This window comes from Diprion similis, chromosome 2 (genome assembly GCF_021155765.1).
Source record: "Diprion similis isolate iyDipSimi1 chromosome 2, iyDipSimi1.1, whole genome shotgun sequence".
Classification (NCBI taxonomy): domain Eukaryota; kingdom Metazoa; phylum Arthropoda; class Insecta; order Hymenoptera; family Diprionidae; genus Diprion; species Diprion similis.
The window spans coordinates 18138709-18151536 of NC_060106.1; the positions used below are offsets into that span (position 1 = coordinate 18138709).

Here is a 12828-nt window from a genome sequence, read left to right on the forward strand (position 1 = left end):
AGAAGCCAAAACAGAGAAAAAAAACGACCATTATCCGTTTAAAGATTTGCGTTATCAAGTTAAACACCATTTATTTGGTAAACCTGAGAAACTCCCGAAGAGGCAAACAATTTTTTTTTAGCAGCACACATATTTGGCTTGATTCAACAAATCTTTACTTTGTGTGCACATAATCAAACTTGTTGAGTTATTCTCTTTGTCAACTATAGGGAAATGTCAGAATATTTAGCAAGACGTATGTTATGATTATAAAAAACTGAAATATCAAATTTGTCAATCAAGTTCAATAAATTTTATTCGACACGCCACGCGTGGGTTTTTTCGGAATAACGTTTTAACGGATCTTTGCGAAATGTCGAAATTACCATATTTTTGGCAGCGCTCTACTGTAAGTACGATACACGCCTCACTTTCGGTTACGAATAGAGACTGCCGTCTCACGCCTGTAACACCTTCGAAAGTTATTTTCCTCCCTTTTTCATATTTCAAAATTGCCATTTTGTTCTTTGACTTGACACACTCGGTAACACACCTGTGCTGAATTTTTTCTTCGGTGTATAACAGGAACAACAGTCCCCGGGGATAAAAATGAAAGTGAAATAAATTCCGCTTGTACGAAATTATGGGTGTAATAAATTCTTCCAAGCCGACGCGACGATAAAATCGCCGAGCTCTTCAGCCGGTGAAGGCACTTAAAAATTAAACACCCTATATCCGTGTCTAAATATCGGCGAGATCTTCACAAGGCGATGTCGAACTTAGCAGCTTTATAAATCTTCCTACACCAGTAGAAAAGAACGAGGATGGTCAGCGATGGAACTTTTCAACCGACTATCGCTTATCTAGTATTTTCTCGAATTACAACTAACGGAATGCCGGACCTCCGTGGCTGTCTTTTCCTCATAAATATTCATTCCGCCTCTGACAGCAGGGAGCCGTTTTAGAACATCTTACATGTACGCGACCTTCTTAGCTTTTGAACAGTGGTTCGTTCATCCGGCGAAAGATTACGTGTTTAACTGATAAATTAACATTTCTACACGACGGCCAACCTGCTAAGCTAATTTTTCGTTGCCAGACTGCGCAATAAAAATTATATACTTATAAACGTATACACGTGTATATCCAAGTGTGTCTAAATATCCTGAAGGTGGATCTTTTTGCAACCCACCGCAATGAATTGGGAAATAAATTTTGCAAACTGGCCATTTAACGTGTCTAATCCACGTTTATTCACCGCAGCACCAATTTATAATCCACATTTTTACCCTGCACTCGTAATCGCTAGGAATACGACACGCTGTAGGCACCACCAGCGTATCGTGAATAAAAATACAAGTCCTATTACGAATTGCAATGGATAAAAAACGTTTCTCTTCAAGTTCGTCTCACATGAAGACAATATTGGCACTTATCTAACAGAAGCTTATGTATTAAATTGATACAAGGTGGGTGGGTGGGGGGGACTTTGAATACTACAATGAAAAATTTCACATTATGTTGTACAGAATTTTTATTTTTGTTCATTTTTTTTACATTTGAATATTATAATCGTGAGATATCTTTATACAATCAGAAGAATAAGAAGAAGACAGATGGTCTTTATATTACAGATTCCAATATCATTTGATCAAACAGCCATCCAATTCGCACCGGCACTTTACGTGCACACGGGCTAGATTTTATCCTGTGCCGTACAAAAATTCTCCGACATGGTTGCAGCTTTTCTTTCGATTATATTTATTCACATATTGACTTATTTATGCATATATATACATACATATACATGCATATATATACACATATATATATGTATTTATATATTTTTTTTTTTGGTCTTCTATATGTGATCGTAGTTGCAGCGTGATCCCATGTATTTGTAAGCGGTTTTTATAATTTTCAGCCAAGATGGTCATCGCCCGTGTGCACGTCGATTATCGTCACGTATCAACTGGATGGAGACCGCGGCGACGCTTGAAGCCGCTCATTGACGTTTGCCAACGAATTTCGGAGATGCTGGATCCCACAGTGTTTCCTCATCGGGGTGAGCCGCATTCCACTCCAAACTCTTAAGGATTTCTTCCGGGATTGCCGGGGGACGCGGGATGGCGTCACCTTCAGCTCGGAATCCGTCTCCGTCAGCGGAGTAAACGATAGATATGACTTGTCCGTCCGGAGCCGTGTACCGGTATCCACCCTGTACACTTGGTGCGGGCTCACCGTTGGGTCCTGCGGGCTTGGGGACGTTGGTTTCCTCGACCGTGATTCCGTTTTCGGTATCGAATCTGTATCGGTAGCCACCGTTGTCATCAGCCACGGAGTCCTGATTCAAGATCCTCGCCGTTCCTTCCTTGCTGACGTACTGCGGGTTAGTTGCACCATACTGAGGCGCTGCGTACGCGGAAGCCACGAGGGCGAGAGCACAGATCTGTGGGTAATTGGTAAAAGGGTGTCGATTAGTTACAGGCGTTCGGGTGTACGAAGATTGGGGATATTGTACGGATAACCGATTTCCCGTAAGTTTAGAAATCACAATTAGACAAACAGCGACAGAGAGTGCAATCGATTTGGAAGTCTTTAAAAATCGGACTCATGGATGAATTCTCGAATCTATTTACGCTGCGAAGTTTTTATTTTTATTTACTTCTTTCTGTTGTCTTAGAAATATTCGTAGCGATATAAAAGTGAACTTACGAAGAATTTCATTTTGAATTGCTCGTCTTGGTAGCTGCACAGGAGGAAGATCGAACTGTGATTGACTGATCATAGGACGATCCGCATATTTATACGGTAAAAGTGAAACTCCCCTCCTTCGCCGCTCTGCATCGGAAGATTTGGGCCGGTGGGTCCACCGGCGATTACGGAGCGGAGAATCTTCTGCTGCCGAAATTATTCCTCGATTTGACCTTTCTCGCCGACTAATTCGATCGATTGTATAACCCATGCCGACGAATTCGGCAAACGCATGGTCAGCGTAATATACCGCCCATCATGCGTATTACGGCGGGGATTCTGGGTGTCCTCAAAGGCCGATTCTCGTGACACCGAAAAGGAACGACACAAACGATTCGTGAGGGGATCTCGAGGTCTCTCGATTTGTTAACTCCCGGGCCGAGACACACCCGGGACCATAAAACAGGAGAGGAGCAAAAGAAGACGAAAAATAAATAAATAAAAAAAAAAAAAAAAAAAAGAGGAGGAGGCGAAAAAAAAACTTCGGTAGGAATACTTAATCGCCAGAAACCGGTATTGACGCGCGGGTTGGTTTCACGCAACCTGCGAACTTCTTTAATGTCATCGAAATGATGTCGTGCACGAAAACGATTTCATGATACACAGGCACCCATTCAGATGTTCATTACCACTGCAGCGTCTTTGGTATGTGCTCGGTAATTTTACACGTCACATACGTAATCGTGTAGAAAGTTTTCGTATAAATAGCGGTAGATGAGCTGCAGTAGGTACATTGTGAACCAATCTCGACTTGGATCAACATGAAGTTTTTGGTAAGACATCGCATCCCACGATCTGCCGTACAAATTACATTGAATTCTCACGAAACTCACGACATCATGGATCACAGTGAAATCGTTATAATCGCGTAAAGGATCAACTTACAACAAGGATAATAATTCTCAATTGTGATCGTCAGTGAGCGCGGTTTCTCTTGTCCTCGTAAAGTGCGACGACGTGACGCGTCGATCCTCGTGGAAACGGCACAAAAAAACTGCGCCTTGATTATCGTTGTAAATTTGCCGCGTCGTCCTTCCAACAATGAATTACTGTTACCTCACTTACACCATCGTCACCATCATCGCTATCATCCTCACTGTGAACCCGTAACGCCGTCCGTCCGACCTCTTCCGGACGGATCTGGAGCCTCTTCGCCATCACCCAAAATCCGAACACCCTAATCACCATCTCTGCTTTGATGCACATTTCAGATCGTATCTCTTGGCCTGGTGGTGGTCGCCTCCGCCCAGTATCAAGGAAACCAGTATAAGGAGTCAGCTTCACCCAACGCCAGGATCTTGAACCAGGATTTCCAATCGTCTCCCGATGGCTCTTACCAATGGTCATACGATACTGACAACGGAATTGCCGCGGGTGCGAGAGGAGTCCCTGTGAACGCAGGGCCCAACGGTGAGGGTGGAATCGAGGAACAGGGTAGCTACCAGTACACGGCTCCTGACGGCCAGGTGATTGTCACCAAATACGTCGCCGGCCCAAATGGCTTCATTGCCGAAGGACCCCATCTTCCGGTCGCTCCACCAATACCCGAGGCAATCCTCCGCTCTCTTGCGTTCAATGCAGCTAACTCCCCGAAAGAAGTACGCGACTACAAGACCCCACAGGTCGCGTACCAGCCGACCACGCAACAACCCTTCAGGTTCTCTCCGACCCCCTACCCAGTGGTTTCCCAGCAACCCAACTACTACAATCCTGGATACAACCAGCAATCCTACCAGCAGTTTGGACGCCAGTAAGCCGCGGGATGATTTGATGTCGCAATCATAGTGTAGAAAATAGTAAATACATACATGTATACATATACATATTCTTTTTATTGTGATGAATAAACGCAAGTGTTCTGATCAAATTTACGTGTCATTTTATAAACCCCAGAAACACAAAAACCACCACAACAGAATTTTTGAAAAAAAATTATGTATCTGCTTTCTGTCTGTCTAACTATTAATGGCGGCCAATTCAAACTGCAATCGCAAGCGATTTCTCTTATCAAGTTGAACGTCAATGTTGTGTTTAAAGTTATTAGTCCTAGCATTTTGCAGCATTCGTCATATTTTTGGAATGAATCAAGTGAGGTTAACTGAAGTTTTTGTCAGGCTGGAAATTTTTAGGACAAGAAAAAATTTATGGAAGTTACTGCCAACGAATTGGACGCTCAAGAATTCGGGAAAAAATTTTGAATCGTCGTAGAATCAACAGCCCAGAAAATTTCAAGGACGCAGGTATCTCGAATATTTGGATCCTCGGGAATCTGAAAAAAAAATCAAAGACAGCGTAGGACTGACCGTAGAGGAACTGCAAGGAAATTATTTCATCATTCGATTGTAATTCTTGATCCGTTACTCGCAGCGCATTTTGAATGCGTGTGATAGATTCCTTTAGCAACATTACGTCGATCAAGAGTATCAAAGATCTGATCATTAGCGTTAGTGTTTTGGATAGAAAATCTTTCGTCTACAAATCGATTTATACGATCTTTTCTAGGCTAATGAAAAAAAAAGGTGAAATTCAATCTGATTCGTTTGATTACAGGTTACGTGAAATAGAGACGATGGTGACAACACAACATCAATCGTCGTGCGTCGTATCCTGCAGAGGCATGTTGCACCTGTACGCAGACCGACACTTCAGTCACATTTCAAAACTAGTTTAACAATTATCTAATGAAGTAGTTCACACCTATTTCTAAAAATATAAATTCAATTTGTTATGGAATGTTATGTCACATTTCTGCAGTACTCCTTGTTTTACACTTTAAATCTATTTAGCAATTCGTTGAATAACTACGCACTAACACCCAGGACCATTTACTATAATTAGGGCATGTTGAATAAACACCAACTTTGAGCTACGAATTTGTGATTTTTCTTCCCCACCTTTTCGAAAACCCGTTGCAGATTTTATGTGTTTCGACCCTAATATAAGGTCAGTTGTTCATAGGGTGAACCTTGAATATTATGCGACTTTGCGGAACTGATCTAACACCCAGCAATACGAAGGGGACATGCAAAACAGCGACGGAACGATGGCAGAGCAGTTGCAGAAAATGTCTCTCGTTTATTAACTCTAAGGCTCGACCGTTGCTTGTCAGCATGTTCGGACTGCGCTCAATCGATTCCTCTTGCAAAATCAAGTTGATATAAGGCATCGAAGGGTTGTTGCCGACGTTTTTTGATACAGTCGAAATTTTCACAAAAAATCAAGAGGAGTAAGCATTACTTTTTTTGGGTTAAAGAACTTTGTTCTCGGAATTCGAAGTAGGACACTCCCTAGACTGATTGGATCACGAAGGACGTGATAAATACATCAGAAACAGCGTAGGACCAGCAGCAGAGAAATGACGATGACAATTTCTAGTTTTTCGGCTCTAACTTTTGATCCGTTGCTCGCAGCGTATTGGGACAGCGCTTAATCAATTCCTCTCGCAAAATTACGTCGGAATAGTGCCTCGAAGAATTAATTGCAGCACTTTTCAGGATAGTCGAAATTTTCGCCAAAAATCCAAAGGGGTAAGCCTTACTTTTTTAGTCATTTTCGGAGCCGAAAATTTTGCGTCTCGGAATCGATTTGTATGACCATCTCTAGAGTGATTCGACCCCCAGGAACTCAGAAAACACATCAAAAACGGCGTAGGACGAGCAGCAGAGAAATGACGATGAAAATTTCTAGTTTTTCGGCTCTAACTTTTGATCCGTTGCTCGCAGCGTATTGGGACTGCGCTTAATCGATTCCTCTCGCAAAAATACGTCGAAATAGTGCCTTAAAGAATTGATTGCATCACTTTTCAGAATAGTCGAAATTTTCGCCAAAAATCCAAAGGGGTAAGCCTTACTTTTTTGGTCGTTTTCGAAGCCGAAAATTTTGCGTCTCAAAATCGATTTGTATGACCATCTCTAGAGTAATTCGACCCCCAGGAACTCAGTAAACACATCAAAAACAGCGTAGGACCAGCAGCAGAGAAATGACGATGAAAATTTCTAGTTTTTCGGCTCTAACTTTTGATCCGTTGCTCGCAGCGTATTGGGACTGCGCTTAATCGATTCCTCTCGCGAAATTACGTCGGAATAGTGCCTCAAAGAATTTATTGCAGCACTTTTCAGAATAGTCGAAATTTTCGCCAAAAATCCAAAGGGGTAAGCCTTACTTTTATGGTCATTTTCGGAGCCGGAAATTTTGCGTCTCGGAATCGATTTGTATGACCATCTCTAAAGTAATTCGACCCCCAGGAACTCAGAAAACACATCAAAAACGGCGTCGGACAAGCAGCAGAGAAATGACGATGAAAATTTCTAGTTTTTCGGCTATAACTTTTGATCCGTTGCTCGCAGCGTATTGGGACTGCGCTTAATCGATTCCTCTCGCGAAATTACGTCGGAATAGTGCCTCAAAGAATTTATTGCAGCACTTTTCAGAATAGTCGAAATTTTCGCCAAAAATCCAAAGGGGTAAGCCTTACTTTTATAGTCTCTTTCGGAGCCGAAAATTTTGCGTCTCGGAATCGATTTGTATGACCATCTCTAGAGTAATTCAACCCCCAGGAACTCAGAAAACACATCAAAAACGGCGTAGGACCAGCAGCAGAAAAATGACGATGAAAATTTTTAGTTTTTCGGCTCTAACTTTTGATCCGTTGCTCGCAGCGTATTGGGACTGCGCTTAATCGATTCCTCTCGCAAAATTACGTCGGAATAGTGCCTCAAAGAATTTATTGCAGCACTTTTCAGAATAGTCGAAATTTTCGCGAAAAATCCAAAGGGGTAAGCCTTACTTTTTTGGTCTCTTTCGGAGCCGAAAATTTTGCGTCTCGGAATCGATTTGTATGACCATCTCTGGAGTAATTCGACCCCCAGGAACTCAGAAAACACATCGAAAACGGCGTAGGACCAGCAGCAGAGAAATGACGATGAAAATTTTTAGTTTTTCGGCTCTAACTTTTGATCCGTTGCTCGCAGCGTATTGGGACTGCGCTTAATCGATTCCTCTCGCAAAATTACGTCGGAATAGTGCCTCGAAGAATTAATTGCAGCACTTTTCAGAATAGTCGAAATTTTCGCGAAAAATCCAAAGGGGTAAGCCTTACTTTTTTGGTCATTTTCGGAGCCGAAAATTTTGCGTCTCGGAATCGATTTGTATGACCATCTCTAGAGTAATTCGACCTCCAGGAACTCAGAAAACACATCAAAAACGGCGTAGGACCAGCAGCAGAGAAATGACGATGAAAATTTCTAGTTTTTCGGCTCTAACTTTTGATCCGTTGCTCGCACCGTATTGGGACTGCGCTTAATCGATTCCTCTCGCAAAATTACGTCGGAATAGTGCCGCAAAGAATTAATTGCAGCACTTTTCAGAATAGTCGAAATTTTCGCCAAAAATCCAAAGGGGTAAGCCTTACTTTTTTGGTCATTTTCGGAGCCGGAAATTTTGCGTCTCGGAATCGATTTGTATGACCATCTCCAGAGTAATTCGACCTCCAGGAACTCAGAAAACACATCAAAAACGGCGTAGGACCAGCAGCAGAGAAATGACGATGAAAATTTCTAGTTTTTCGGCTCTAACTTTTGATCCGTTGCTCGCAGCGTATTGGGACTGCGCTTAATCGATTCCTCTCGCAAAATTACGTCGGAATAGTGCCTCAAAGAATTAATTGCAGCACTTTTCAGAATAGTGAAAATTTTCGCCAAAAATCCAAAGGGGTAAGCCTTACTTTTATAGTCTCTTTCGGAGCCGAAAATTTTGCGTCTCGGAATCGATTTGTATGACCATCTCTAGAGTAATTCGACCCCCAGGAACTCAGAAAACACATCAAAAACGGCGTAGGACCAGCAGCAGAGAAATGACGATGAGAATTTCTAGTTTTTCGGCTCTAACTTTTGATCCGTTGCTCGCAGCGTATTGGGACTGCGCTTAATCGATTCCTCTCGCAAAAATACGTCGAACTAGTGCCTTAAAGAATTGATTGCATCACTTTTCAGAATAGTCGAAATTTTCGCCAAAAATCCAAAGGGGTAAGCCTTACTTTTTTGGTCGTTTTCGAAGCCGAAAATTTTGCGTCTCAAAATCGATTTGTATGACCATCTCTAGAGTAATTCGACCCCCAGGAACTCAGTAAACACATCAAAAACGGCGTAGGACCAGCAGCAGAGAAATGACGATGAAAATTTCTAGTTTTTCGGCTCTGACTTTTGATCCGTTGCTCGCAGCGTATTGGGACTGCGCTTAATCGATTCCTCTCGCGAAATTACGTCGGAATAGTGCCTCAAAGAATTTATTGCAGCACTTTTCAGAATAGTCGAAATTTTCGCCAAAAATCCAAAGGGGTAAGCCTTACTTTTATGGTCATTTTCGGAGCCGAAAATTTTGCGTCTCGGAATCGATTTGTATGACCATCTCCAGAGTAATTCGACCTCCAGGAACTCAGAAAACACATCAAAAACGGCGTAGGACCAGCAGCAGAGAAATGACGATGAAAATTTCTAGTTTTTCGGCTCTAACTTTTGATCCGTTGCTCGCAGCGTATTGGGACTGCGCTTAATCGATTCCTCTCGCAAAATTACGTCGGAATAGTGCCTCAAAGAATTAATTGCAGCACTTTTCAGAATAGTCGAAATTTTCGCCAAAAATCCAAAGGGGTAAGCCTTACTTTTATAGTCTCTTTCGGAGCCGAAAATTTTGCGTCTCGGAATCGATTTGTATGACCATCTCTAGAGTAATTCGACCCCCAGGAACTCAGAAAACACATCAAAAACGGCGTAGGACCAGCAGCAGAGAAATGACGATGAAAATTTCTAGTTTTTCGGCTCTAACTTATGATCCGTTGCTCGCAGCGTATTGGGACTGCGCTTAATCGATTCCTCTCGCAAAATTACGTCGGAATAGTGCCTCAAAGAATTAATTGCAGCACTTTTCAGAATAGTCGAAATTTTCGCCAAAAATCCAAAGGGGTAAGCCTTACTTTTTTGGTCATTTTCGGAGCCGAAAATTTTGCGTCTCGGAATCGATTTGTATGACCATCTCTAGAGTAATTCGACCCCCAGGAACTCAGAAAACACATCAAAAACGGCGTAGGACCAGCAGCAGAGAAATGACGATGAAAATTTCTAGTTTTTCGGCTCTAACTTATGATCCGTTGCTCGCAGCGTATTGGGACTGCGCTTAATCGATTCCTCTCGCAAAATTACGTCGGAATAGTGCCTCAAAGAATTAATTGCAGCACTTTTCAGAATAGTCGAAATTTTCGCCAAAAATCCAAAGGGGTAAGCCTTACTTTTTTGGTCATTTTCGGAGCCGAAAATTTTGCGTCTCGGAATCGATTTGTATGACCATCTCTAGAGTAATTCGACCTCCAGGAACTCAGAAAACACATCAAAAACGGCGTAGGACCAGCAGCAGAGAAATGACGATGAAAATTTCTAGTTTTTCGGCTCTAACTTTTGATCCGTTGCTCGCAGCGTATTGGGACTGCGCTTAATCGATTCCTCTCGCAAAATTACGTCGGAATAGTGCCTCGAAGAATTAATTGCAGCACTTTTCAGAATAGTCGAAATTTTCGCCAAAAATCCAAAGGGGTAAGCCTTACTTTTTTAGTCATTTTCGGAGCCGAAAATTTTGCGTCTCGGAATCGATTTGTATGACCATCTCTAGAGTGATTCGACCCCCAGGAACTCAGAAAACACATCAAAAACGGCGTAGGACGAGCAGCAGAGAAATGACGATGAAAATTTCTAGTTTTTCGGCTCTAACTTTTGATCCGTTGCTCGCAGCGTATTGGGACTGCGCTTAATCGATTCCTCTCGCAAAAATACGTCGAAATAGTGCCTTAAAGAATTGATTGCATCACTTTTCAGAATAGTCGAAATTTTCGCCAAAAATCCAAAGGGGTAAGCCTTACTTTTTTGCTCGTTTTCGAAGCCGAAAATTTTGCGTCTCAAAATCGATTTGTATGACCATCTCTAGAGTTATTCGACCCCCAGGAACTCAGTAAACACATCAAAAACGGCGTAGGACCAGCAGCAGAGAAATGACGATGAAAATTTCTAGTTTTTCGGCTCTAACTTTTGATCCGTTGCTCGCAGCGTATTGGGACTGCGCTTAATCGATTCCTCTCGCGAAATTACGTCGGAATAGTGCCTCAAAGAATTTATTGCAGCACTTTTCAGAATAGTCGAAATTTTCGCCAAAAATCCAAAGGGGTAAGCCTTACTTTTATGGTCATTTTCGGAGCCGGAAATTTTGCGTCTCGGAATCGATTTGTATGACCATCTCTAGAGTAATTCGACCTCCAGGAACTCAGAAAACACATCAAAAACGGCGTAGGACCAGCAGCAGAGAAATGACGATGAAAATTTCTAGTTTTTCGGCTCTAACTTTTGATCCGTTGCTCGCAGCGTATTGGGACTGCGCTTAATCGATTCCTCTCGCAAAATTACGTCGGAATAGTGCCTCGAAGAATTAATTGCAGCACTTTTCAGAATAGTCGAAATTTTCGCCAAAAATCCAAAGGGGTAAGCCTTACTTTTTTAGTCATTTTCGGAGCCGGAAATTTTGCGTCTCGGAATCGATTTGTATGACCATCTCTAGAGTGATTCGACCCCCAGGAACTCAGAAAACACATCAAAAACGGCGTAGGACGAGCAGCAGAGAAATGACGATGAAAATTTCTAGTTTTTCGGCTCTAACTTTTGATCCGTTGCTCGCAGCGTATTGGGACTGCGCTTAATCGATTCCTCTCGCAAAAATACGTCGAACTAGTGCCTTAAAGAATTGATTGCATCACTTTTCAGAATAGTCGAAATTTTCGCCAAAAATCCAAAGGGGTAAGCCTTACTTTTTTGGTCGTTTTCGAAGCCGAAAATTTTGCGTCTCAAAATCTATTTGTATGACCATCTCTAGAGTAATTCGACCCCCAGGAACTCAGTAAACACATCAAAAACGGCGTAGGACCAGCAGCAGAGAAATGACGATGAAAATTTCTAGTTTTTCGGCTCTAACTTTTGATCCGTTGCTCGCACCGTATCGGGACTGCGCTTAATCGATTCCTCTCGCAAAATTACGTCGGAATAGTGCCGCAAAGAATTAATTGCAGCACTTTTCAGAATAGTCGAAATTTTCGCCAAAAATCCAAAGGGGTAAGCCTTACTTTTTTGGTCATTTTCGGAGCCGAAAATTTTGCGTCTCGGAATCGATTTGTATGACCATCTCTAGAGTGATTCGACCCCCAGGAACTCAGAAAACACATCAAAAACGGCGTAGGACGAGCAGCAGAGAAATGACGATGAAAATTTCTAGTTTTTCGGCTCTAACTTTTGATCCGTTGCTCGCACCGTATTGAGACTGCGCTCAATCGATTCCTCTTGCAAAATCACGTCGGAATAGTGCCGCAAAGAATTAATTGCAGCACTTTTCAGAATAGTCGAAATTTTCGCCAAAAATCCAAAGGGGTAAGCCTTACTTTTTTGGTCATTTTCGGAGCCGAAAATTTTGCGTCTCGGAATCGATTTGTATGACCATCTCCAGAGTAATTCGACCTCCAGGAACTCAGAAAACACATCAAAAACGGCGTAGGACCAGCAGCAGAGAAATGACGATGAAAATTTTTAGTTTTTCGGCTCTAACTTTTGATCCGTTGCTCGCAGCGTATTGTGACTGCGCTTAATCGATTCCTCTCGCAAAATTACGTCGGAATAGTGCCTCAAAGAATTAATTGCAGCACTTTTCAGAATAGTCGAAATTTTCGCCAAAAATCCAAAGGGGTAAGCCTTACTTTTATAGTCTCTTTCGGAGCCGAAAATTTTGCGTCTCGGAATCGATTTGTATGACCATCTCTAGAGTAATTCGACCCCCAGGAACTCAGAAAACACATCAAAAACGGCGTAGGACCAGCAGCAGAGAAATGACGATGAGAATTTCTAGTTTTTCGGCTCTAACTTTTGATCCGTTGCTCGCAGCGTATTGGGACTGCGCTTAATTGATTCCTCTCGCAAAATTACGTCGGAATAGTGCCTCAAAGAATTTATTGCAGCACTTTTCAGAATAGTCGAAATTTTCGTCAAAAATCCAAAGGGGTAAGCCTTACTTTTT

General features: G+C 42.2%; 2 protein-coding genes across 2 annotated transcripts; one reads left to right on the forward strand and one right to left on the reverse strand.

Annotated features, from left to right (window-relative positions):
* Positions 1-1984: 1984 nt before the first annotated feature.
* Positions 1985-2838, reverse strand: LOC124416282 (endocuticle structural glycoprotein SgAbd-1-like). The gene is made up of 2 exons (XM_046897212.1): positions 2695-2838; positions 1985-2428 (listed from the first exon to the last, which is right to left on the reverse strand). Exons 1-2 carry the CDS (start codon positions 2704-2706, stop codon positions 1985-1987), a joined length of 456 nt encoding a protein of 151 aa, XP_046753168.1. The 5' UTR covers positions 2707-2838.
* Positions 2839-3354: 516 nt separating this feature from the next.
* LOC124416284 (endocuticle structural glycoprotein SgAbd-2-like) lies at positions 3355-4487 on the forward strand. Its single transcript, XM_046897213.1, has 2 exons — positions 3355-3506; positions 3945-4487. The coding sequence occupies exons 1-2, from the start codon at positions 3495-3497 to the stop codon at positions 4485-4487; spliced, it is 555 nt and encodes a 184-aa protein (XP_046753169.1). The 5' UTR covers positions 3355-3494.
* Positions 4488-12828: the final 8341 nt, after the last annotated feature.